This window comes from Meles meles, chromosome 17 (genome assembly GCF_922984935.1).
Source record: "Meles meles chromosome 17, mMelMel3.1 paternal haplotype, whole genome shotgun sequence".
NCBI lineage: Eukaryota > Metazoa > Chordata > Mammalia > Carnivora > Mustelidae > Meles > Meles meles.
Window position 1 is genome coordinate 26,391,546 of NC_060082.1, and position 23,901 is coordinate 26,415,446.

The 23,901-nt window shown below is 57.1% G+C and overlaps 1 protein-coding gene across 5 annotated transcripts in view; it reads left to right on the forward strand.

Annotated features, from left to right (window-relative positions):
* Window positions 1-23,592, forward strand: part of LRRN2 (leucine rich repeat neuronal 2) — a 60,032-nt gene extending 36,440 nt beyond the window's left edge. For 2 of the 5 annotated variants that reach the window (XM_045983502.1, XM_045983503.1), the window contains one exon: window positions 21,131-23,592. In XM_045983502.1, coding sequence (XP_045839458.1) covers window positions 21,368-23,506 — 2,139 coding nt within the window. In that variant the 5' untranslated portion in view covers window positions 21,131-21,367 and the 3' untranslated portion in view covers window positions 23,507-23,592. Of the gene's footprint in view, window positions 1-8,420; window positions 8,736-15,372; window positions 15,412-18,992; window positions 19,338-21,130 lie in introns of those variants that run through there. The other 3 variants (XM_045983504.1, XM_045983506.1, XM_045983505.1) reach the window with 3 other exon arrangements.
* The last annotated feature ends 309 nt before the right edge of the window (window positions 23,593-23,901 follow it).

The window sequence follows — 23,901 nt, forward strand, 5'->3', positions numbered from 1 at the left end:
CTTCCTGGATGCAAATGCTGGTCCCTCTTTCCTTCCTCTTCTCCCCCCTGCCCTGCCCCAGCACCTGCAGCCCTCTGAGCCTGCCTGCAGCTGCTCTCCCCAAGGGGCTCTACTGCTCCCCAAGCTGTGCACTAACCCAAGCGTCTACAGTCCCTACTTTCTCTCAGTTTCAACAGGAACAAGTGTAGGTTTTTGGAAAGGAATGGTCACTAAAAACTAAAGAAAAACAATAACACACGTGGGGAAAAATAACCTCAAAAAAGCATAGAAATAAGTCCCGAGTTTTTTTCAGATCGCATATTTCTGATCAAAAATAAAGGCAACTCAAGTCCCTGATGAGATGGGCTAGTTCAGTCCAAGCAGCCTGCTCCTGAGTCCTTCCCCCATTTCACCCTTGTGTCTGGAGTGCCCCCCATTTCTCACTCTGGAGGGCTTCCTCCCCAACCCTCCTGCAACTTTCTCACCACCCTTTAGGGGTTGAGGCTTTGGCCAAATAGTGCAGGTAACCAAACATGGTGGGTTAGAAACAGGCAGAACATAGGCTGTCACCGAGTTAGAGGAAGAAATTGCTATGCTGGGCACCTGGGTGGCTCAGCCCGTTAAGTGCCGGACTCTTGCTCAGGTGATGAGATCGAGCCCCTGCATGGGGCTCTGTTCTCAGTGGGGAGTCTGCTGGAGATTCTCTCTCTCCCTTTTCCTCTGCCCCTACCCCTGCTTGTGCTCTCTCTCCCCAAAATAAATAAGTCTTTAAGAAAAAGTTTTTCGCTGGGAGCCTTTCCCCCATTCCTGTTTCTTCTGGGTGCTGTGTGATGATTTCCGCAGAAGACAGCATCTTGTAAAGAAAAGAACACTCCTCTAGACCTGAACCAACCCGGCTCTCATTTTGGCTCCGTGCCACTTCGTGCATGCCTCTCTGCCAGGAAGCCACCTCTGAGCCTCAGTGTACCTCATCTGTGAGACGGGTCAAGGAAGCCAGTCTCGTAGAGCTAGACCTAACACTGCCAGTGCTCACGATTGTCAGCCCCCTTCCCCAGCCCCTCCTCAGCCTCTCCTTCTCCCATGCAGATATGAGGTGGAGAAGGTTCCAGACTTCCTCTACCCTTGCCTCGTGGCTTGGAGTAGCCACGTGCGGAATCCAGATGGGATGCGCACGTCAGCCTCTGTCACCTGCCTATGAGTCTAGTCGGGACACAGGGCTGGGACCCACGTCAGCAGGACGCAAGCAAGCCACCCTTGAGGAGGGACTGCCCCCTTCACAGGTAGCGTTCTGTTAAGCGGGGCCCCACTGCCAGCCTCAGACAAGCGCACCATTTGCTATTTTACCCCAGCGCACATTTATTGACCACAGACCGCTTGCCGGACTCTGTGCAAGGTTGAGGGGAGGCCGGGAGGGACCAGGCCCAGCCCAGGCTCTGCAGAAGCCCAGACTAGGGAGGCAGATGGCCTTTCCATGGTGCCCGCTAAGCCAGGGAAGGTGCTGTGGGAGCAAGCCGAGGGAGAGAATGTGTCGCAGGGGAGCTGACAATTGAGCTGGCACCTGGAGGGTAATGACGAGCTCCCCAAGCTGAGAATGGAAGGACATTCCAGAAAAACAAGTTCAAAGGCCTGAAAGCACAAAAGAGAGCAGCTTTTAGGGGAAGAGAAGAGGAGGGGAGGGCCCGGAGAGGTGGGCAGGGATGGGGCTTGGGGGGGGGGGGGTGGGTGGGCAGCTATGGCTGGAGGAGCCAAGGGGTCTGCCCTTTGATCGAGGGGAGCAGTGACCTCTCGCATCACAGAGAGATGGAATGGAGGCTGTGGGATCCTAACGGATGTGTAGATGGCAGTTGCGGAATGTCAAGACAGAGCACTGTAAGGGACGCTTCATGGAGGAGGAGGGGCCCCCGGCAAGCCAGGAAAAATCAAAGGATCAGAAGATTCTGGTTGATGTGGGGAAAGTGGCCTCTAGTTGCCATTGACGTGTCACCTGCAACCACGCACCCGGGGCGTCCTTTCCTCTGATACTATAGTGACGCAGCAGATGGATGGAGGCGTGCGGTCCCCACGTGGGCCTGCCCAGGAGGAGAACTCATCGGCTGAGCTCCTTCTGTGTACCTGCGCTACGCCAGATTGCCAGCATTGCCTCATTTAATCCTCGGGATAACCCCGTGAGGTATTATTCCCATTCGACAGGTAGAGAAACTGACAGAGAGGCTGAGTAACTTGTTCAAGGTCACACAGCTAGGAAGACACAGAAGTGGGATATGAACTCAGCTGCCAAAAGGCTTTGTTCTTTCCACACTGCCATGCAGAATGTTGGGTTTCCAGCTTCCTGAACCTGATCTCCTCTTAGCCCTGGGGTTCTGGAGGAGGGTATATGATACTGATGCTGCCTTCATCGTTAGAAGGCTGTCACTGGGGTGACAGGGAACAGTAGATACGGAGCTGTCACAGTGAGAAAAATGAGGTGAGGGGGAAGGCACTTCGTCACTGCCTCTGGCTTCGAGGCAGCCACGGCTCTGCCTGGCAAAAGACTGTTGTCGTCATGTTGTAGCTGTGTCCCCAAAGTCATCCTCGCCCCCCTCTTCAAGCAGGTGGAATCCAGGCCTCGGAATCCAGGCCTCAGAATCCACCTCTGCATTCTGAAAGATGAAGTAACCTTTATGGAAAAGTTGGCCAGCCCATCACCATCAGAACTGACCAAGGAAGAGGGCGGTGCTTCTTAATATTTTGGGGTCTATGACCCCACTGAGAATCTGATGCAAGCGTTGGCCCTTCTCTCCAGGAAAACACACACACACACACACGTGTGTGTGTACACAATTGTAGGTACTTCCACACTCTTCAGTCCATCTGTGGACTCGAGATTCAGTAGGCTTTCTCCCTGGAGATGCTGGGGGTATACGTTCATGATAAACAGTTCCTGACCTTGTCTCCCCTCCTGACTTCTCCTTTGTCCTACAGTGTTTGGAGAAAGCAAAGGAAATGCTCAACTCAGGTCTAGTAACTGGTTTCAAGAGTGTGTGTGCAATGAGGTTGAAGCCACTGGCCGCAAGAGAGCCTTGTCTTCTCTGCATATTGAAATTGCTGCTGTTCTTTATGTCCATCAGGGAGTGGACATGTGGCTGGGGGATCTGTCGTGGGCTCTCTGTCAGAAACTCCATCCGGCTCCCCGCCACTCAGGACCCTGGGAGCTCCAGCTTGCACCAAATTCACTGAAAATGCTTTGGAGGAAAAGAACCCATTGTGGCAAGGTCCCCCCAACCCTGGCTACCCCCAGAAGCTCCTGTCCCTCCCTGAGTGGAAGCACATACTCTCTGAATAAAGCTGCCTTATCACCTGTTTAAACTAGACATTGGGTGCGTGATGATTCTTGGCTGGAACCAAGAAAGCCATCAGCCATCCTCTGCAGGGACCGGACCTGCCGGCTGTGTCCCCACTGGCTGCAGGAGCAGGGCGGCAGTCCTCCCGAGGCAGAACTGACTGTGTGGGGAAGACCAGGGGTTGGGGGGGGTGGCTTTGGAAGTTGGGCGAAGACCGCTGACACCTTGCTCCCTCCCTGACCCTCTCCAACTCCTGGGCACAAGGCCATCCCAGAAGGTGAGGGGGATGGAGTGGGGAGGCCTGGGGTCAGTTCCCAGCCCTGCCGTGGCATTCAAGGGGCAGCTCCCAGCGCAGATCTGTCTCTCGTACACTCGCACTAGCCACCCAGCCCCGAGTTGGAAAGCATGGTGACACGAAGGCTTCCTGGGTCCCAAGGTGAGGCTGTAACGCCTGCAGGTTTGCTGTTGGCCCAGGATTCTGAGGTCTGGGGAGAGATGCGCTGGAGAAATATAAGCCACAACGTGTTAATTATTATTTTTATCGTTATTACAGAAGGGAATGTTCCCCTGTTAAATCCCTGGGAAAACGGCTCTAAAAGCAGGTCGGCACCACCCAGGACTTGCGTCCAGGAAAGCAAGCCCTGGCGAGGTCCAGCCTCCAAATCTGCCCCTCCCAGCTCGTTCACCTGGCTGGGCGCGCACCTCCCTGCCCGCCGCCTCCCCCAACACACACACACGCTCGTGCAACATACGCACACGCTCACACGTGCACACATACACATGTACCCTGCCCACGCCGCTCTGGCAGAGGGGAGGGTGATGAGTCCCTGGAACACTCTGGAAGAAAAGCTGGTGAGCCTCTAGGTAGTAGAGCCATGTGAGGGTCCGAGGGAAGACCCCCTGCTTTCGTTGTTCTGGAGATTTCTGTTTCGCACACATCATCCCGTAGGCTCCCTCCCAGCCTAGCAGCTGAGGGCATTAGCATCGCACAGGGCCGAACTTGAGGCACGGCTTCTACAGGTGCTCGCTGTGTGATCTTCAGCCAGTTGCTTAACTTCTCTGCGCTGTCACTTCCCTTTCACTCTCACAGTGGCAGGGGGTGGGGGGCGGATTGTGTGGACTAGGAATAGGAATAGGAAATAAGCTTTGTAAAAGGCCCAGCACCTGGTAAGCATTCAATAAATGGTACCTATTGAAATTCAAGACAGACATTCTTGTCAGCATTTGACAGATGAGAAGAAACGGGGCTCCGTGAGATGGTCCCAAAGTTAGTAAGTGACAGAGCTGGGATTAGAACCTGCGAAGTTCCACCCAGACCAGTTCTCTTACCGCCAAACCCTTTGGAGGCAAATTTTTCCCTGGGAGACTTGACGGCAGTGTGGAACTGAGGTCCCTTGAATTGGGCCTTTGGCCCTCCCCAGCAGCCAGCTCTGTCCTCCCTGACGCCCCCCCACCACCACTGCACACCCAGCCACCTCTCCAGGGACTTCTCATTGGGGTCACCGGAGTTAGCACCGCAGCTGTGGCTCGGGCGCTGCTAAGTGGAGTTCGTGGGGACAGGTAGGGGAGACCCTGGACCCGGGTGGAAACCTGAGGGTCTGGCAGGGGCAGGGAGAGGATGGTGATGAATGAGGAGCAAGGGTGGGGGAGGGGCAGAGGACACAGGCCTCTGGGAGGAGCGGGGTTCGCTACAGCTCCCCAGGGCCCCTTCCAGGGTGACGCAGCCCACATTCGCAAAACCTGTGTCTTCCTATCAGACAAGAACACATCTTTAAGCCCGGTGGGAAATCCAACTATTAAATTTGCTTTTCAGGTATAACACGGTTGTGACTTTATGGTACATGAATTATATCTCAACGCTGTTTTTGAAATATATAATCGTGTAATACGTACGTGTAGATGCCCATGTACATGTCTTGTATATGTTTTATATAGATATGCATTGTCAAGAACACTGGTTCTTGCCCTTGACCTTGGGAAAGAGGCTTCATTTCTTTTTAGCCTCAGCCTTGCCATCTGCCTAATGGGGATAACAGAGTTATCCCGGCTGGGTGACTGGAGTGGAACCCATTCTGCAGGGCTAAAGAGGAGAAGATCCCCAGCCTTGGAAGGTAGCAGGGGGTCATGCTTTGAGCCCTGGCCTCTGCGCTCGGCTGTCTGGGCTTACTGCTCCGCCACGCATTGTACTTACGAGATCTTGGGCAAGCTGTTTAGCATCATTAAGCCTCAGTTTCCCTTGCTCTAAAAGGGGAATGAATGCCAGCAGTTCCTACTCCGAGGGCGTGGAAGGATTCAGTGAGATAGTGCCTGGGAAGCACAGAGCTTGGGGCGGGCAATGTGAGGCGTGTGCGGTGGGTCCTGCAGCGGGGTTGGTGGCCTGAGCCCAGAGGTACTGAGTGTGAAGGCGCTCTGCGAATGGCGACACACGGGGTCCGTGCTGCTGATCACGGTCCCCAGACTGCTGCCTGCAAACCTAGGCCAAGGCCCAGGCTGGGGGATGGGGGGGTGGCAGTCACAGCTGGGACCCCCTACGCTCAGTGACTGCTTTCATGAAGCAGAAGGGAGGCCAGAAAAAGCAAAGCAAAGAAAAGAAAACCCCAGCAAATTCTCTGTCCTCCCCCAGCTCTGCAGCTCCTGGGGGATCTGAGCTGCATAATACAATGGGATTTAATAAAATGCCTTTAACTCACAAAGTTTGTCTGCTGCCAGCTCCTTAATTAAATTGCCTAATGCTGCTTTGCGACGGCAGCAGAGACTCGCGTGTTTAAAGGGCACCGTGTTGCTATGGCGCTCCCCCAGCCTGGGCGGGCGGGCTGTGGGGGGGGCATGCAGATGAGGCGCAGGGTAGCCCTGCCTGCAGTGTCCTCCCCGCCACCCCCGTGCGCAGACACACTCACACACGCACATGCACACGCACACATTGCGATAGCCTCTGATCTGATTTTTCTGGGAAAGCATCAGATCCTTGCTAAGAATGCTGAGCCAGGGCTTTAGAAAGGGGACACTCAGGGGCATCTGAACAGAGCGGAGCCAGCTGCCCGGCAGGGCCACCTTGGGTCCCAGGCAGAGCCCTGGGCGCTTGGGGCCACCCCGTGAGGCTGGGGGTGGGGGGCAGCCTGGCCCCTCCCTGGCTGCTTGCTCTGGCCTCCCCAGGTGCAGTGCACAAATACACTTCCCAGCATGTGCCCCGACCTACGAAGGGTAGGAAGTGCTGGGCAAGATTCTGATTGGTTTAATGAGAACTGGAGGAGCTGGCGGGGGTTGGGGGGGAGGATGTTCTTTCACACAGGGACGGTGAAAGAAAGAGAAACACACATGCGTGTGGGATTTTTCCGTCCGATGCAGTGGTTCTCAGTCCTGGCTTCCTATTAAACCACTTGGGAATTTTCCCCCCAATGTTTTATAGGAAGCATTTGAAATACATGGCGAAATTGAAGGGATTTGGCAACAAACAACCATATACCACCAACCAGATTCTATCCTTAACCTTTTCCTAGACTTGTTCTCACCTCCCTCTCCCATCTATCCATAAATCCATTTTGGTTTTGGTGCATTTCAAAGGAAATTGCAGACATCGGTACACTTTGCCCTACATACTTCAGCATCAAAGACAACGGAGTTCAGTTTCGGTGTACAGGGTTTTCTCTTTTGATATAAGATTTACATACAAAGAAACCCTGGAGAGGTTTTTTGTTTTTTGTTTTTAATACCATGCCTGCATCGTATACCCAGAGATCGATCTCACTGGACTAGAGCGGGATGTAGGCATCAGAGTATTTTAAGAGATCCCTGTATGGGGGGTGCATGGGCAGCTCAGTCAGTTACGCGTGCGACTCATGGTCTCGGCTCAGGTCTTGATCTCAAGGTAGGGAGTCCCCCGCCTTGGGGAGCTTCCCAGTGTGGAATTGCTTAAAAAAAGTAAAAAAGAAATTAAAAAAATAAAAGATCCCTCTCTGATTCAATGCTGCAGCCAGAGTTGAGAAACAGAGATAATAAGAAGCAAAAGACTTATTTTTATTTCCCCCAAGCAGAACGTAGAGGTCCTCGGCCCGCTTCCCTTCCCCTGGTGCTCTCCATGTGTGCATCGTACAACCATGTCCATACTTCATTGGGGGAGGGGGGCCTCTGGGTCCATGTGAATCCACTCATTCTTGGGTTAGCATTATATTATACACATCTAATGTGTATTTCCAGTGGCAAAGGCCGTACCTGTTTCAGATTCCGTACCTGTCACTGTGATGAAACCATACACATTTTCATACGATGAGTAGGGTACTTATGAAATGGCAGTAGATGGAGGAGGTGATGGGTGTGGTGATGGCAGCCCTGGCGGCACAATGAGGCTGGAGCTACTGGTGGAGACGGCAGGCTGCAGGTGTGGCGTGGCCGTGAATCTGAGGGCACGGCACTGTGGCGATCGTTATCCTGGTGATGCTGCTGGTGTCACCCATCCTGCGGGGACAGAGTGCAAACAGATGCTCCTTCTCCATGCTAATACTGTCTGGGAAGAATGTTGGTTGTCCCAGGGCCGGGAGGTTGGTCCCTCTATCTGAGAACCCCACTGCATTCAGAGAAGCTACCTGAGAAACTTATCTGCCCCCGGCGACCTGGAAGAGGGCCCGACAGAGGGGCAGCAGCTCCACGCTCAGCCACCCCGTCCCACTGCACTTGAACAAGACCCAGCTCCCGTATTAAGTACAAGTGGATCGTTAGGAACGTGTATTTAAGACGAACAGTCCTGGGAGCCAGCCGGCGTGGGATGCCAGCCATCTCATGATCGATAGAGATTTTATTTGCTGCCTACGTGGTTTCCTGTTCCTTTCATGCCTGGTACACTCGCCGGAAGACAGAGGAGAAGTGCTCTGGGTCCCTCTCCGTTAACCCAGGCAGAGGCCAAGGGGCGCCAAGCCCCAGAACACTCCCCATCTCTCATTATGGCTGTTAGCTGGCGTCCCTCTGAACTGTCCCGGGCTGCCGGGTTTCAGAGAGATGCTGAAGGATGAGAACGAAGTTGGGCTGCTAAGACATACTATCCTTTTAAAATATACACATAAGTAAGCCCAGATAATGATGCCAGAAAATATCTATAAAATAATGTTGTCCAATCCTTTCATTTTACAGATGAGAAAACCAAGACCAACTGGGGAGCAAATAAGAGAGTGTTGAGAGCAACAGTAAAAATACCGCTCGTGGATATAACGTCTCTAACGATGCAGACATCTCACACCTGGGATCTGACCGGGTTTTTAGACCAGGCCAATGAGCTGGCAACAACTTCCTGCCCATCTGACAGACGGTTCCTGGGCCCCTTCCCAGACTCTTGCCGCCAGCGATGAGCCCCTCGTGACATATTTGTAGCACTGACGGCTCAGAGTGCACCCTTCATACTCATGTGCTCATCTCCTCCATACCCTATCTCTGCATGAAAGACAGAAGGTACTAGTCTTATCCCTGTGTTTCAGAGGAGAAAACAGAAGCTCGTGGAGGGGAAGCATCTCGCCAAGCTTGCACAGTTAGTAAATGGCAGAGCGGGAACCAGGGTCCAAGTGTCCTGTGTCCATGGGCCAGGGCTGCCACCACAACGTACCAGGAACCGGGAGTGGTTAAAAACAGTAGAAATTTATTGTCTCTGTTCTGGAGGCCTGAAGTCTGGAGTCAAGGTGCGGAGGGCCACACCCACTCGAAAACCCCAGGGGAGACTCCTTGCTCCGCTCCCCCTAACTCCCGGGGCTGGCCTTTGGCCTTTGGCCGTTGGCAGTCCTCAGCTCTCCGCTGTAGCCATCACATGGATTTCTCCCTGTGCCTCTGTGCGTCCAGACATTCCTCCTCTTATAAGGACACCAGTCCCTGGAGGAGGACCCTCCTTAACGCAGTATGGACTCATCCTAACTTGATTACCATGTGTAAAGGTCCAATTTCCAGATTAAGGTCACATTCACAGGTACAGGGAGTTAGGACTTAAATATATCTTTGCGGGGGGGGGGGGGGGTCACAGTTCAACCCATAATGGTCCCTATCCCAAGCCCATGTCCTTCTACAACATGCTGTTTACATGCTGTGCTCCATCCCACCCCCTCTGTCCTCCCTATGTGCCACCAAGGACAAGGTGCTCCCCTCTCCTGCAGTGCAGAAGGGGGGGGGGTGGTGCTGGCTGGGCCATGCTTCATCTTCTGCTCTACCCAAAGTATTACGAGCTACTAAGGTAGAATCGTGAAATATAGGTGGACTTTTTATCTTTTTTATTCCCAGACAGTAAAAATCATTGAGACTTGTCCTTAATTAGTTTAATTTTGAAGCTTCTAAATATTGATTTAACCTCCACTCCTTTGTACTTGCCGCAGTCACTGAATTATGCCTGTTATTGATTACAGACGGAAGCATTTCCATCCGCCGGGCTGTGCGGCATCCGGGAGCCCTTGGTCCCCCAGCAGGTGCACTGGGCTCAGAAGGCGCAGACAGGCTTGGAGGGGAGGGTGCCTCTGCCAGACTGGAAAGGGCCTTCCTTTTCCAAGGAAGGAGAGCTGTTCAGCCTAGGCCATGGGCCAGTTTTTTTCTCTTGCGTTGGCCCACACCAAAGGAAGTTGAATAAGAAGTCTCTGGAAATCTCCCCCATTGCGTTCTGGGACCTAGGAGAACTGGGCAGTAGGGGCTGCAGGAGGAGAATGTGGGGCCAGGGTCTAGAGCACAGGTCTTGGAAAGCAGCCTTTAGGCTTTGGCAACAGCCAGAACCCTGTCTGGGTCATGTCTCTACCAGGTAGACCTTCTTGAGTAAGGTCCCTGTCCTCTCACGTCTGGGAAATGGGGCTCTAACCCCCTCCCACAGGGTGCCTCCGAGCGCTCAGCACAGGCTCATGTCAGGCTGCTGGCCCCAGGCCGGGCTCACAATCAGTTTTCAATCCACCGTTGCCACTAGCAGCATCGCTGCTCCACCGGGAAAATCAGGACCAGCCTTGGAAGCACACTGTATCGGGCCCTGACTCTGGGACTTGTTTGCTGTAGGACCTTGGGCAAGTCATTTACCACCCTTTCCAATAAAATGGAGTAGTGACCTGGCGTGCCTGGGTGGCTCAGTCGGTTAGGCGGCCGGGTCTTGATTTTGGCTCAGGTCATGATCTCGGGGATGTGGGATTGAGCCTGGCATTGGGCTCAGGGCTCAGCGCGGAGTCTGCTGGGGATTCTGTCTCTCTCTCCTTCTGCCCCTCCCCCGCTCTACTCTCTCTTTCTCTCTCTCAAATCAATAAATCAATCAATAAAACCATTTTTTAAATGGGGTGATGACATCTGGGACCTCCCTGGGCTGTCGTGAGGATCACGTAGGATCACAAACCCAGAAGAACTGAAGTGGCGAGGGGCATGCGGTCGATTATGACCGGAGGCCGTGGGAGCTGCCGCCTGGAGGCTCCTTTGGCCACACTCCGCGGGCAGTAGCCTGTCTAGACCATTCTGGCCCCAACCGGCTGCTCCAGCCTCATCGCCACATCACCCACATTCTCCGGCCCAAAGGAGGACCACGCAGTTCTTGGAACTCACTTCCTCTGGTTTTTTTTGTGTGTGTTTTTTTCTCCAGGACCTTTGCTCCTGGTGTCCCCGATACGCGTAGAACGCCTCCCACCATTTGTGCGACACTTCCTCTGGGAATTTGTTTTAAGGAACTTTATCACGATACAACTTGCCTTGTAAAATTCAGTGACTTTTGGTAAATTTGCCCAGCTCCCACATGTGGCAGAATCACGTTCTCTCCGCCAGCCTGTGCCCCTGCTGCCCTCAGTATATGCTTCTGTGACTGCTCTTATCAGATGTTATTAGATCAGGGCTTTTTTTAAATCTGTGACTCTCGGCCTGCCCTTCCCATCGCCTGGCATCCCTACCCCCTCACCGTGCCAGCACACAGTTGGGGCTCTATTAATGCTCACTGAGTAAACCGTTTCCTTGCGGTCATGACAGAACGTGTGAGAGGATCTGGGATACCCGAGTCTTCACTGTCACCGTAGTGATGAGAAACTCATCATCCACGTGGCTGTCACTGAGCGTGCCCAGCAGGCACCGCCCCGGTTTGCAGAGTTTGGATCTCAGCAGGAGGGACCTTACAGGGGATTCGGCCCCGCTAGCCTTGAGCAGGAGCATCGGTCAGAATCCCCCGGCAGAGGGCTTGTTCAGCCCTGGTTACCAGGGTCCACCCTCTGAGCACCTGACTCTGTAGCCATCCTTGGGCTGGGCTCAAGGACCCACCCTTCCAACAAGTTCCCAGGGGACGCCGCCATGGCTGGTCCGGGGACCCCCGTTGGAGAGTGGCCGGTCCAGCCCAACCACCCTGTTTGACAGATGAGAAGCCCCAGTCCTGACACATCCCAAGGTCTGCCCCAGAGCTGAGCTAGAACACGGCCTGATCGTGTCTGGTGTCATCAACCCTCGGGCCCCGTGTCCTGACCTCCGCTCCCCACTCTGGGCCTCGGGGAAGATGTAGGAGGGGCAGAGAAGCCTGGAGAGAACTCCTGAGAGATGCTCATCCCAGGCCTGACCCGGGCTGCAGAGGGAGAGGCCAGCGGCACTGGGGAGGGGCCCCGGAGGAGGTGCTGAGGACTGACAGGCCATTCTCACTGCCATTAGGGGAGAAAACAACCCATCGGCAGGGCCTCCGCCACGGCCATTTATCCCGCATGCTGCTCCGACAGCTGACAGAGGGAGAAGGCGGGAGCCCTGCGCCGGGACAGAGGCTCCTTCGCAGCGTGATTTATCTCTGAGCTTCATCTGGCAAACCTGCTGATGAAACGAGGCTCCTTTTCTCTCCGCCTCATCAATTTTCATTCTGATTTCATTTTCCTTTTCCGTTAGGAGAGGTTTGGCCTTTCTCCTTGTTTGACTGGTCTGCTCCCCATTTGCTCTGCCCCCCTTTCTCCTCCCTTTCTCTGGGTCCCAAACCCTCCCCTCAGCTCCTGTCCCGGGCATCTCCCCTGACCCCCAGCGTGCCCGGGGTCCCTCCCTCCGCACCCCAACACTGTGGAGAGAGAAACCTCCTCATCTAGCTCCCCATTCACCTCGGACAATGCTGATTCCCTCTCTTCTTTCCAGGGCCACAGAGCCACAGAGCTGCTCTGGGACCGCTCACAGTCCAAGAGAGGAGGCGTGGGTTCTCAGAGGGTAGGGAAAGGAGCAAGGGATTGATTAATTTGTAGGAGAGGCCACGGTCAGGGAAGACTTTAGGGATGGGAAGGAAGTCCCAAGATATACAGGCGAGACCTCCTGAGCAAGGACACTGCTTGTGCAAAGGCTCAGGGGCAGGAGAGAGCATGGATTGCACCCCTCTGAAATACCCCTCCCCCAGCCCTTCCCCCTGCCCTCGCACCTAGCTCCCAGGGATCTACTGTGTTTCAAGAGATATTCTGGGGCCCCGGTGGGGGCGGGGGGGGCAGCCTTTTCGGAGCAATGCAGGAACTTCCCAGCACCCCCCACACACAAACTGGATTGCCAAGGGGAGGGACAGGGAAGGAGGCTGGAGAGGCCCATGGGTCAGCAGCTGGGCTTGGCCACCCCTCTGACTTGGGAGAATCCATAGCCCTTGTGGAATGAGCATGGGCTGCCGCCAGGCTGGGCCCTGTAGAACTCTGCCCTCAGCCTCTCCCAGCTGCCAGGGAGCATCTGGGGGAAACAGAGGCACTGCTCACCTAAGCCAGGAGGAGCCATGTTGTTTATTGGGCGAGGGCTGTGTCGGACAGCAGTGACCTATAAACGAGCTGAGTCCCAGAGCTGTCCTGGAGATTCGAGACAGGACCCCACTTGGAGGCCCCAGAGAGAGCAGCTGGCTGCACAGGGAAGGGGTGCCAGCCTGCAGGGGAAGGGTTCCTAGGAGAGGGTGTCTGTGCCTTAGAGGCCAGGCGACCAGCGACGGGCCAGTCTGGTGCTGGCTTGCTGCAAAGATGGTCTAGAAGCCAGGGACGGGTCTTCAGACAGACTGAGGTGGATGAAACAGGAGGGGGCTCTACTGAGCACCGGGCATTTTACAGATGTGCTTTTCCTCCGCCTGCCCTGGGAGGTAGGCTCTCTCCCCAGACCCAGAGGAAGACCCCGAGTGAGGGTGCTCAAGGTCACCAGCCAGCACCAGGATTCAGTGCAGAGCACTTCCAACGCCCACCCTGAGCCACTAAACTCGGCTCTCAGAGAGGTTGGTGGAGTCCCACAGGATTGCCAGAGGGGACCTGGGACTACTCTAGAAGGGCGAGGCTCATCTTAGGATCACGTGGAATCCAGAGGCAGAGAAGCCTGAGTGGGAGAGCAGTGCCGTCTCCATCAGAGGGCAGGCCCAAGCCGGGGGCAGGGGAGCCAGGGGCATTCATAAGAATACAGACCCCAGGAGCAGCCTGTGTCTCCTTCCAGGGGACAAGAGAGGAGGCAGAAGGGCCTGAGCGCAGACTCTGACCAGCCTGGTCTCCGAGAGCACCTGCTCAAGCAGCCCCCCTCTCTCCCTGCTCTGTCTCACCTGCCCCTCCCTCTTGCTGTCCTTCTGCGGATACTTCCTAAGCTCCTACTGTGTGCCAGACTGTGGGAGGAGGGCCTCACAGTCTGGTGGGAGACACAAACTGAAAGGAACAAGCAGCTCATTATGGAGGGACGCTGGGGCACCATGGGAGCCAGGAGAGGGGTCGAGGGGTCAGGGCAGGCGTCCTGCAGGCGGGCAGAGGGTCGGCAGAGCCTGGCAGCACAGGGCAGCGGCAGACTCAGCCCGCACCCCTCCCCTCTCCCCACTCCCCTGCAGCCTCCCGCAGTGCAGCTACCTTCTGGCACCCTCCATGGCTAATTAAGAAAGAAAGAGGCAGGCTCCCTTCCAGACACCAGAATTCTAGCACCCTCTGCCCAGGCCAGCCAGGAGACAGGGAATGAAGAGACTTCGGCTTGGGACCAGGCCCTGTCCTCCAGGGCCAGGGAGGGGTTTTTCCTAGAGTGCTCCCTCTTGCACTATAGAGCAAAGGGGGGCAGGGGTGGAGAAGGGAGCCCCTCATCCTTTCCCCAGGAGGTGCCTCCCACTTCCTTCTCTACTCTCCTCCAGCCAACCTCCCCCCCACACCACCCCTACCTACTCTCAGAAATCAGCTTCTGGCTCCAGAGCCTTGGAAATAGAAAGGGCGAGCAGTGATACCCTGGACCCCAGTCTGGGCTTCCCATGTTCCAGCTGCGGGCCTTGGTCTGACCCCACAGCTCCACAGAGCTTGAGCTCGGGGTCTGTCAAGGACCCACCTCTCTGCTAATGGTTGGGAGCCAGCTAGAAATCCTGGCCCAGAGTAGGTGCTCAGGAAAGTCACACCTTTCTTCTGAGACTCCGTCTTGGGTCATCCTCCCAGAGGCATCGATGGGAGCGGAAGGGACTCAGCCTCACCGAAGAGAGGTGCTCAGTGGAATAATGGTTTTCAGACTTTACTACGGTGACCCAAGGGTAAAGCAAATACACGGTTTTGCATCCTGTTCCTGACTGTGCCCAAGTGTGGATGTGTGCATGCAAAACAGCTAAACTTTCGCAAAACAGCGCTCCGTCTAGCTGCGTTCAGTGTTATTTTCTATAGTATTTCATTTTTTTAAAATGCAGATAGTGACTCACTTTAAAATTGTTTCCGTGCCCTGCTGCATGGGCTGAGATCGACAGTGTACACCGTAGAACGCCTCCAAGCCCTACAGGGAGCGCGTGCCCTGAACGGGGCTCTGAGGACGCATGAACCAGTAACAAAGTGCCCTTGCCTCCAGGAGCTCACAGCCCTATTGGGAAGTCAGACTCCCGGACTCACCATAAGGAAGGGGCTCCTTGGGAGGAGGTCTGTTCCAAGAGTCTAGGGAGCTGGGATGCGGTGGGAGAGATCACCTTTTTCGGAGGGAGTCAGACCTGTGCAAAGTGTCACCGAGGAGGTGGCATGGGGGACGACGGGATTTTGTGGCTGGAGAAGACCTGACGGTTGGAGTTGGAGAAGGGCTTCGCAGAGCGAGGAGCCCCAGGTGTGGAAGGGACTGGCAAGTCCAGTTTCGCGGGAGCGTGGGGTGTCTGGGAACGAGATGGCCGCGGAGAGGTGAGCAGGAGGCCCCCGAAGAGGCCGACTGACGTAAGGGTCCCGGCAAGAAAGGAGAGGGGAGAGTAAGTGCAAGCATTGCGGCGGGTGTGGGAGGTGGGAGAGGGACAGGTCAAGGTGGTGGAGAGCTCCCATCTTGGAGACCGCTGGACGGCGGGGCTGGCGGACAGACGTGGGAGAGCAGAACCAAGAGCAGGCACGGCGGGAGATGTGGGATGTTGGATGTGGGGCAAGTCGAGAGGAAGAGCCTCTGACACAGCCGGTGGAGAGGGCCGGGGACCACGAGCAGCGAGGCTGAGACTCTCCTTCCTGGCCACCCCATTTGTCCTCATGCCTGGTACCCCGTTCTCTGAAAAGGGAAGACCTTAGCGTTCGGCGGTGGACAGGAGGCATCAGGAGGCGGCCAGGACCCCGCAGGGCTTTGGGGAAGGGAGGTTGGAGGAGAGGCGCAGAGCGGCCAGGGGTGTGCGGGGCGGGAGGTCATCCTGCCATCTTCCTGCCTCGGGCACATGGCTGGATATTGACTGGGAGAGTGCCCTGGGATCCTTCTGGAGTGCTGGAAATCTTCACATCTTGTGTTGGTTGGTGTCCGTCCGGGTACCACTAATGGGGAAACTCGTGGAGCCACGCACTTGGGACGAGTGCCACGTACCTACTCGGCTGTACATATGCTACGCTTCAAAATATTTTTTCTAAGTTTATCACCAAAGGTGAGAGCTGAGATGTAGGTGGTAAGATGGAATGAGAGGCAGCTGTGAGGGGGCCGGATGAAGGCCACGAACAGCGCTCTGTACACCTGACCTCCACACTCCCCCGGCGGTGATTCTGGGAGGAGGGTATTATCCCCACTTCCCAGCTCGGGCATCTGAGGCTCACAAGGTTGCCTGCTTGGCCCAAGGTGACACAGCAGGCAGCAGAGCCAGGCTGACTCTGATGCCAAAGCCCAGGCTCCTTCCGCTCCACCGCTCCTCCTTTGCATAAGTTATTTATGGAATTCACACTCTGCAAGGCTAGATAAACGCTCAGTTCCCCTCGGCTCGCTCTGAGGTCCTGCCTGTCTGTGATTCAAAGAGAGGTGGGAGTGAGGAGCCCGGCTCACCTCCCAGGAGGAGCAGGAGCCCAGGTGCGCGGATGGCGGGCTGGCCTCTCTCCCCCTGCGCCCCTCCCACCCAGCGCTTATCTGCGGGTGAGGAGGCCGGAGTTTATCAACGCTACACTCAATTATGCTGCCCATCTGTCTCCGCAGCTCAGGGAGACCTGGCACTGAAGCGGCCAAGGCCAGGCCATCGATCACCACCACCGCTCCTCCCTCCGGACCCTGGGAGGCTCTGGGAGGCTGGGTGGAGGCTGCCGGAAAGGGGAGAGAAGGGAGGAGAGGCTGAGGCTCCCTATCCACCAACCACCTGGAGGAGTGCACGGTCGCAACCCGCAGGAGCGCGGGGACCGAGCGGGGGGCGGGGCCGGGGCGGGGCCGAGTCGGGGAGGGGCGGGACTGAGGGGGGGGGCGGGGCAGGAGAAGGAGCGGCTTTTGACAACAGCTTCTCCCAAACCCTTCGTTCAGAGCTTTGCCAAGGATCTGAGTTTAACAGGGAATGTAAGGGACCATTCCACACTTCATACCAAATCCAGAGCAGCTGCCTGGAGGAGGTGAGTCCCACATACCTTGCAGAGCCAGCACTTGCAAGAGTAACTTTGCCCCTGGAGTGGACAGCACTGCTTCCCTGACTGTGGCCCCAGGACCTTCAGTCTCCCATCACTGAAGACCAAGGCTGGCCAGCAGCCCCCAGCTCCTAGTCAGAAGGCAGGCTGAGGTCGTGTGCAGCCTGCTGGCTCTGTGTCCCCCTGGTGCCAGGGCCAGCCACACTCACACAGGGACAGTGTCTTCCCTGTGCTGTCCAAGTGTCCCTCTAGCCTGAAATCAAGGAGTGGTATCTGCAGGGGCCCATCAGGTGGCTCTGGGGGAGGGGTAGCTGAGGACCCAGGTCAGCTCTGAAGGGATTTGCATCTGAGGCAGGCGCTCTGGGCCAGCCCTGTACTCTGCTCCTATAAGGCAGACTTGGATCCACCAGGCAACAAGCCTTGGATGGGTTGATGGCTCAGGTTCTGGAGTCCGAGACCTAGGTTCGAATTCTGGCCCAGCCACATGGAAGCTGCGTAACCTCTGGGAAGTTACATAAGCCCTCCAAGCCCCAGGTGCTTCCGCTGCAGGTCCAGACTGAATAATCCCTTCTCTGCCTGCATGCGGGGTGGATGGGAGCTTCATCTCTTTCACGACTGGTGTCTTTCAGAAGCACCCTCTGTATGCCCAACCCTGCACTCAGTGCTTTGGGGTTGCGAAAAGCGTGTCAGACGTGGCCCCTGCTGCAAGGAGCTTGAAATCCAGTTGGGGAAAATGTCAACACAATCGTTTGAACTCCTGCTCACCCCGGAGATTATAGATAAAATGCAATTAGCTTTCTCTGCAGCTCCCGGCAGAGATCGCTAATCAGCCTGCATGAGTGGGCATGAGTGGGCATGTGCAAGACGGCCTGAACCTGTGTTGGCAGGTGAGTAGGCAGCTCAGTGCTCCTCCCTGGAAGGGGCTGCGTGCTCAGCAGCGAGGCGGAGGACCCGTCTGGGCCATTGCCAAGCCTTGGGATCAGGGATGTGGCCAAACATGAGTTATCCAGCCACTGCCTCTCTCGAGATGCCGAACCCCAGCCCTGGGCTCCTGGCTGAGGAGGAGGCCCTCAGCCTCCCCCACCTGCCGAGCCAGAGGTTGCGTGAGGAGGAGCATGCTGCCTGGGGTAGAGGGAAAGGCGACTCTTGGGAGGTTTTTAATTAAGTCTTAAGTGGCTCCTTCACCGGCTGCACACATCTGAGCCTCTGTAGCACAAAGGTGTTGGAGGAGAGACACCTGTGGCTCAATCAGCAGCCAAAGCTTGGGCCTAGCAGAAGACCCCCGCCCCAGCCCTGCAGCCTTCTCTGCCCTTCAGAACTGTCCTGGGCTCTCCTAATCATTTTGCGTTTTTCAGCCCTGCCAGAGGGTCACTCTGTAAAGGTGTGATGGTTTCTCTGTCTCTGCCCATTGCTTTCCCATGCCACCTGGCGGCCACGCTGGGCCACAGTGGGCGAGCTCTGTGGGGGCCTGTTGAGCAACCCAATTTCTGCTCCCCCTGAGAAGTCCTAGAGCTGCAGAGTCTCGCAAGCCCAGGGGATGACTGGAGCTGGACAAGAGCTCACGTTTATTGAGCTCCTTCTGTGTGTGCCCCACTCCGCTCCCTTAACCCTGATGACCACCTCATGTTAGACATAAGGAGCCGATGCTCTGAGAAGTCAGTACGTTTTCCCAGCGTGCTCTGGTAGGAAGGGGTACGTAATAATAAGATCTCTCTGCCGGTGGGTTCTGCTCCCTCATGCCAGGCCTAGGCAGGAGGCAGGGGCCTCTGGTGTGTACGTGCAGGAGGAAGGCTGACCTAGGTCCAGGGCCGTGACTAGGTCATCCTGGGACTCAGCTGGTCCCTGCTGCCTCTCCACACACAGAGTAGACAGCAGAATCCCCTTCCCTCCTCCTGCCCACCGCTCCCTGGCTTGGGCGGCCAAGTCTCCCGGGCTCCCCCGCGCACACATGTGCGGGCTTGCATGCGTGTGGACACGTGTGTTTGTTTGCTCTGAGTTTTGTCAGGACACACACACACCCACGCAAAACCTCTGTGCATTTTAAGTCACGGTTGTTTTCCCAGCTTCAGAAATAGCTGCAGAGGAAGGTGGGAAGTAGTCGAATGTAAACAGGCGGACCACTCTCCTGCTCAGGGGAGGGCACCCTGCCTCTAACTGCTCCCCTCCCCCCCCCCCCCAGCATCCTGGAAGCGGGCTGAGGTGGACACAGAGCCCCTCTGTCCAGCTGAGAGGCACCTACCTAGAAGGCAGTAGCACACATGGCCCCAGGGGACAAGAATGGGCAGCCAGCTTCCTGCAGCAGCAGCCAGGCCTGGGGACGGAGAACTCTGGTGTAAGTGGCCCAGCCTCTGGACTTGGGCAGACTCCGTCTCCTGCCGCTTACCAGCTATGTGTCTTGAGCCAAATTCTTTAACCTCTCATGGGCCTCAGTTTCGTCATCTGCAACGTTGTGGGAGGGGGGGATTAATGCTTATCTTGTTGACTCGTTATGACGTTATGACCGTGAACTGAAATAAGATATTCAGGGTCTTTGAAGAGCCCGGGCACATCTCAGGTGCTGTAAGTGTGGGGTGATTCCCTGATACCCGCATTTGGAACACTACCTGAATGGGACCTCTGCTTGGGAAGGGACTGGGCCCAGCAAGGCTCCCTGGTTTTCCCCCACGTTGGTTGTAGGCCAAGGCTGGACTTGCCTCCAGGGCCATGGAGCCTGGCCTTGGGATCTGTGGGAGAGCCTGGATTGCCCATACCTGGGAGGGGAGAAAGAGCAGGGGCTTTGATTCTACACTGGGGATGGGAGGACCTCCTGGGGGATGGGGCCCTGGGGCCACAGAGATCGATTCACACAGTAAACATTCACTGGGCCCCTGCTGTGTGCTCCTAACATAGTCATGACTGAGACAGGTTCCCAGCTGGAGAGCCATTTCCATGAGATGGGGTCCAGGCTAGGACCGAGGGAACGTGGGTCTCTCTAAGAGCATGAGGAGGGCCCCCTTAGGTTAGCCAGGCGTGGGGAGTTTCAAAGAAGCCTCTATAGGAGGTGACTGACCTTGAGTCTCAAAGAACAACTAGGCCTTGTCTGGGAGACAGAGGGAGACATGGGAAGGGGGGCGCGTGGCAGGGTAACTTCAGCTTGAGAATGCTGTGCACACCGGGTAAGCAGGAGGACAGCAAGAGAAGCCAGGAGGTTGGCTATGGCCAGGTCATACCTCACCTGCCGTGCCAAGGAGCCCAAGCCCAGGCTTCTTCATTCCACCTCCTCCTTCCGGGGAGCTCGGCCAGGCTGCTGGGCAGGTGGGAAAGTCGTTAAAAACAGAAGCCGTACACGAGGAGAATCCCAAGCAGACCCTGGGACGCACCAGCCACTTCCCCAGCCAGTCTGGGTGTGGGCTTGGGGACCACTGCCTTCCTACTGCCGGAGTCCTGGGAGCCCCTCACCTGGAATCTAGAATCTGTACTGTTTCCACCACCCCCTACCCACACTGCTCAGAGGGGTGCCTGGAAACTCTCACTTTACTTTCCATTTACCCAGTGAGCCAAGGAGGTGGGGAGGGGGAGATGTAAGAAACGTAGGAGAATCTGTTCCACATGTCTCGGCTCAGAAGGACAGTGGAGATGACAGAACTCCAGCATCCTCTCTCCTCCCAGACACGCACGCACGCATACTCCTTCCTGAGTTATCCTGGAAGCTTCTTGGTTCACTCTTGCCCTCCTCCCAGGAAGACTTACTCCCTCAGCAGATACTAGAAAAGGACACTAAAGCCCTAGAGTGGGACACCTGGGTGGCTCAGTGGGTTAAGCATCTGCTTTCGGCTCAGGTCATGATCCCAGGGTTCTGGGAGCGAGCCCTGCATCAGGCTTCCTGCTCACCAGGAGCCTGCTTCCCTCTGCTGCTGCCCCTGCTTGTGCGAGCTCTCTCTGTTTTCTCTCTCTCTCTCTCTTGACAAGTAAATTTTAAAAAATAAAGCCTGAGGGCTGAAGGAGAGAACCCAGGAGCCCTGGGTGTGGCCCGGCACACCTCTCTCAGCTCCTTTGCCCTCCGCAGTCAAACAGGGGTGACACAGGCGGGGGGGAAATGGATTCTGCTTCCCTGCCTCCTCCTCACTCTGAATCCTCTTCTTCCAGGCCTGCTGCAATGGGGCGTGGCGATGAATGAGCCAGCCCAGCCCCAGCCGGCAAGGATGGAGAGCCATACCCGGGAGGGTAAGAAGCGATGCCCGCCCATCCCCACGTAGAATGACTGTCCTGGGAGGGTGGCTCCCCGGGCCCCGGCAGGGCTCCTGACCCTCAGCCTGCGAACTGGCAAGAGTGGAAGGACTCCAGACTCTTCTCGTGGATGGTCCCCTACCCTGCGGCTCCATCATGAGGCTCCTTGTGGCCCCCCTCTTGCTGGCCTGGGTGGCTGGTGCCACCGCCGCCGTGCCCGTGGTACCCTGGCGCGTGCCCTGCCCCCCTCAATGCGCCTGCCAGATCCGGCCCTGGTACACACCCCGATCGTCCTACCGCGAGGCCAACACCGTGGACTGCAACGACCTGTTCCTAACAACCGTGCCACCCGGGCTGCCCGTAGGCACCCAGACCTTGCTTCTGCAGAGCAACAGCATCATCCGTGTGGACCAGAGTGAGCTCAGCTACCTGGCCAACCTCACAGAGCTGGACCTGTCCCAGAACAGCTTTGCGGACGCCCGAGACTGTGACTTCCGGGCCCTGCCCCAGCTGCTGAGCCTGCACCTGGAGGAGAACCAGCTGACCCGGCTGGAGGACCAGAGCTTCTCGGGGCTGACCGGCCTACAGGAGCTCTATCTCAACCACAACCAGCTCTACCGCATCGCCCCCAGGGCCTTCGCAGGCCTCGGCAACCTGCTGCGGCTACACCTCAACTCCAACCTGCTGAGGGCTGTCGACAGCCGCTGGTTTGAGACGCTGCCCAGCCTGGAGATCCTCATGATCGGGGGCAACAAGGTAGATGCCATCCTGGACATGAACTTCCGGCCGCTGGCCAATTTGCGCAGCCTGGTGCTAGCAGGCATGAACCTTCGGGAGATCTCTGACTACGCCCTGGAGGGCTTGCAAAGCCTGGAGAGCCTCTCCTTCTATGACAACCAGCTGGCCCGGGTGCCCCGGCGGGCCCTGGAGCAGGTGCCCGGGCTCAAATTCCTGGACCTGAACAAGAACCCGCTGCAGCGGGTGGGGCCCGGGGACTTCGCCAACATGCTGCACCTCAAGGAGCTGGGGCTGAACAACATGGAGGAGCTGGTTTCCATCGACAAGTTCGCTCTGGTCAACCTCCCCGAGCTGACCAAGCTGGACATCACCAACAACCCCCGGCTGTCCTTCATCCACCCCCGCGCCTTCCACCACCTGCCCCAGATGGAGACCCTCATGCTCAACAACAATGCTCTCAGTGCCTTGCACCAGCAGACGGTGGAGTCCCTGCCCAACCTGCAGGAGGTGGGTCTCCATGGCAACCCCATCCGCTGCGATTGCGTCATCCGCTGGGCCAACGCCACGGGCACCCGGGTCCGCTTCATCGAGCCGCAGTCCACCCTGTGCGCCGAGCCGCCAGACCTCCAGCGCCGCCCCGTCCGCGAGGTGCCCTTCCGGGAGATGACGGACCACTGCCTGCCCCTCATCTCCCCCCGCAGCTTCCCCCCCAGCCTCCAGGTGGCCAGTGGAGACAGCCTGCTGCTGCACTGCCGGGCGCTGGCCGAACCGGAACCCGAGATCTACTGGGTCACTCCAGCCGGGGTCCGACTGACGGCTGCCCGTGCGGGCAGGAAGTACCGGGTGTACCCCGAGGGGACCCTCGAGCTGCGGAGGGTGACGGCAGACGAGGCGGGGCTGTACACGTGTGTGGCCCAGAACCTGGTGGGGACGGACAGTAAGACGGTTAGTGTGGTGGTTGGCCGGGCTCCCCTGCAGCCAGGCCGGGACGAGGGATGGGGGCTGGAGCTCCGGGTGCAGGAAACCCACCCTTATCGCATCCTGCTGTCTTGGGTCCCCCCACCCAACACAGTCTCTACCAACCTCACCTGGTCCAGCGCCTCCTCCCCCCGGGGCCAGGGCTCCCCTGCTCTGGCCCGCCTGCCACGGGGCACTCACAGCTTCAACATCACCCGCCTCCTTCAGGCCACGGAGTACTGGGCCTGCCTGCAAGTGGCCTTTGCTGATGCCCACACCCAGTTGGCATGCGTATGGACCAGGACTAAGGAGGCCACTCCTTGCCACAGAGCCTTAGGGGACCGGCCCGGGCTCATAGCCATGCTGGCTCTCGCTGTCCTCTTGCTGGCAGTGGGGCTAGCCGCCCACCTGGGCACTGGTCGGCCCAGGCAGGGGGTGGGTGGGCGGCCTCTCCTTCCAGCCTGGGCTTTCTGGGGCTGGAGCGCCCCCTCGGTCCGAGTGGTGTCTGCACCCCTCGTTCTGGCCTGGAATCCAGGAAGGAAGCTGTCCAGGTCTTCGGAAGGGGAAACACTGTCCCCACCATTGCTGCAAAATTCCTGAAGCTCAGCCTGCTCGCCGCAGCAGACAAGTAACTAGGACTCCTTTTTACCGAAAGGGAAGCAGTCTGGGCCAGATGCCCTGCCAGGAAAGTGACATGGACGCGCGTGCTGAAGGCCTGGCGGCTGGACCGAGACAGACAGGGCTTTGTCGCTCCAGGAGCTGCTCCTACTGCCTCCAGAAAGTCGCCGTTACCTTCTGGGGGCCTGTCTGCTGACATCGTGAGGAGCATCTCCGAGGAATAGGAAGGACTCTGGCTGGAGCCTCCCATCTCCCTAGTTGTCTGTGTGCCCAGAGGCGCCTGGGCCCCTGCTTGGATGTCCCCTGCCTCTGTCCCCAGGCCCTTGGCCCAGGGGGAGAAGCCCCCTCCTCTTCTCTTTCTTTGTACAGTTTCAGTT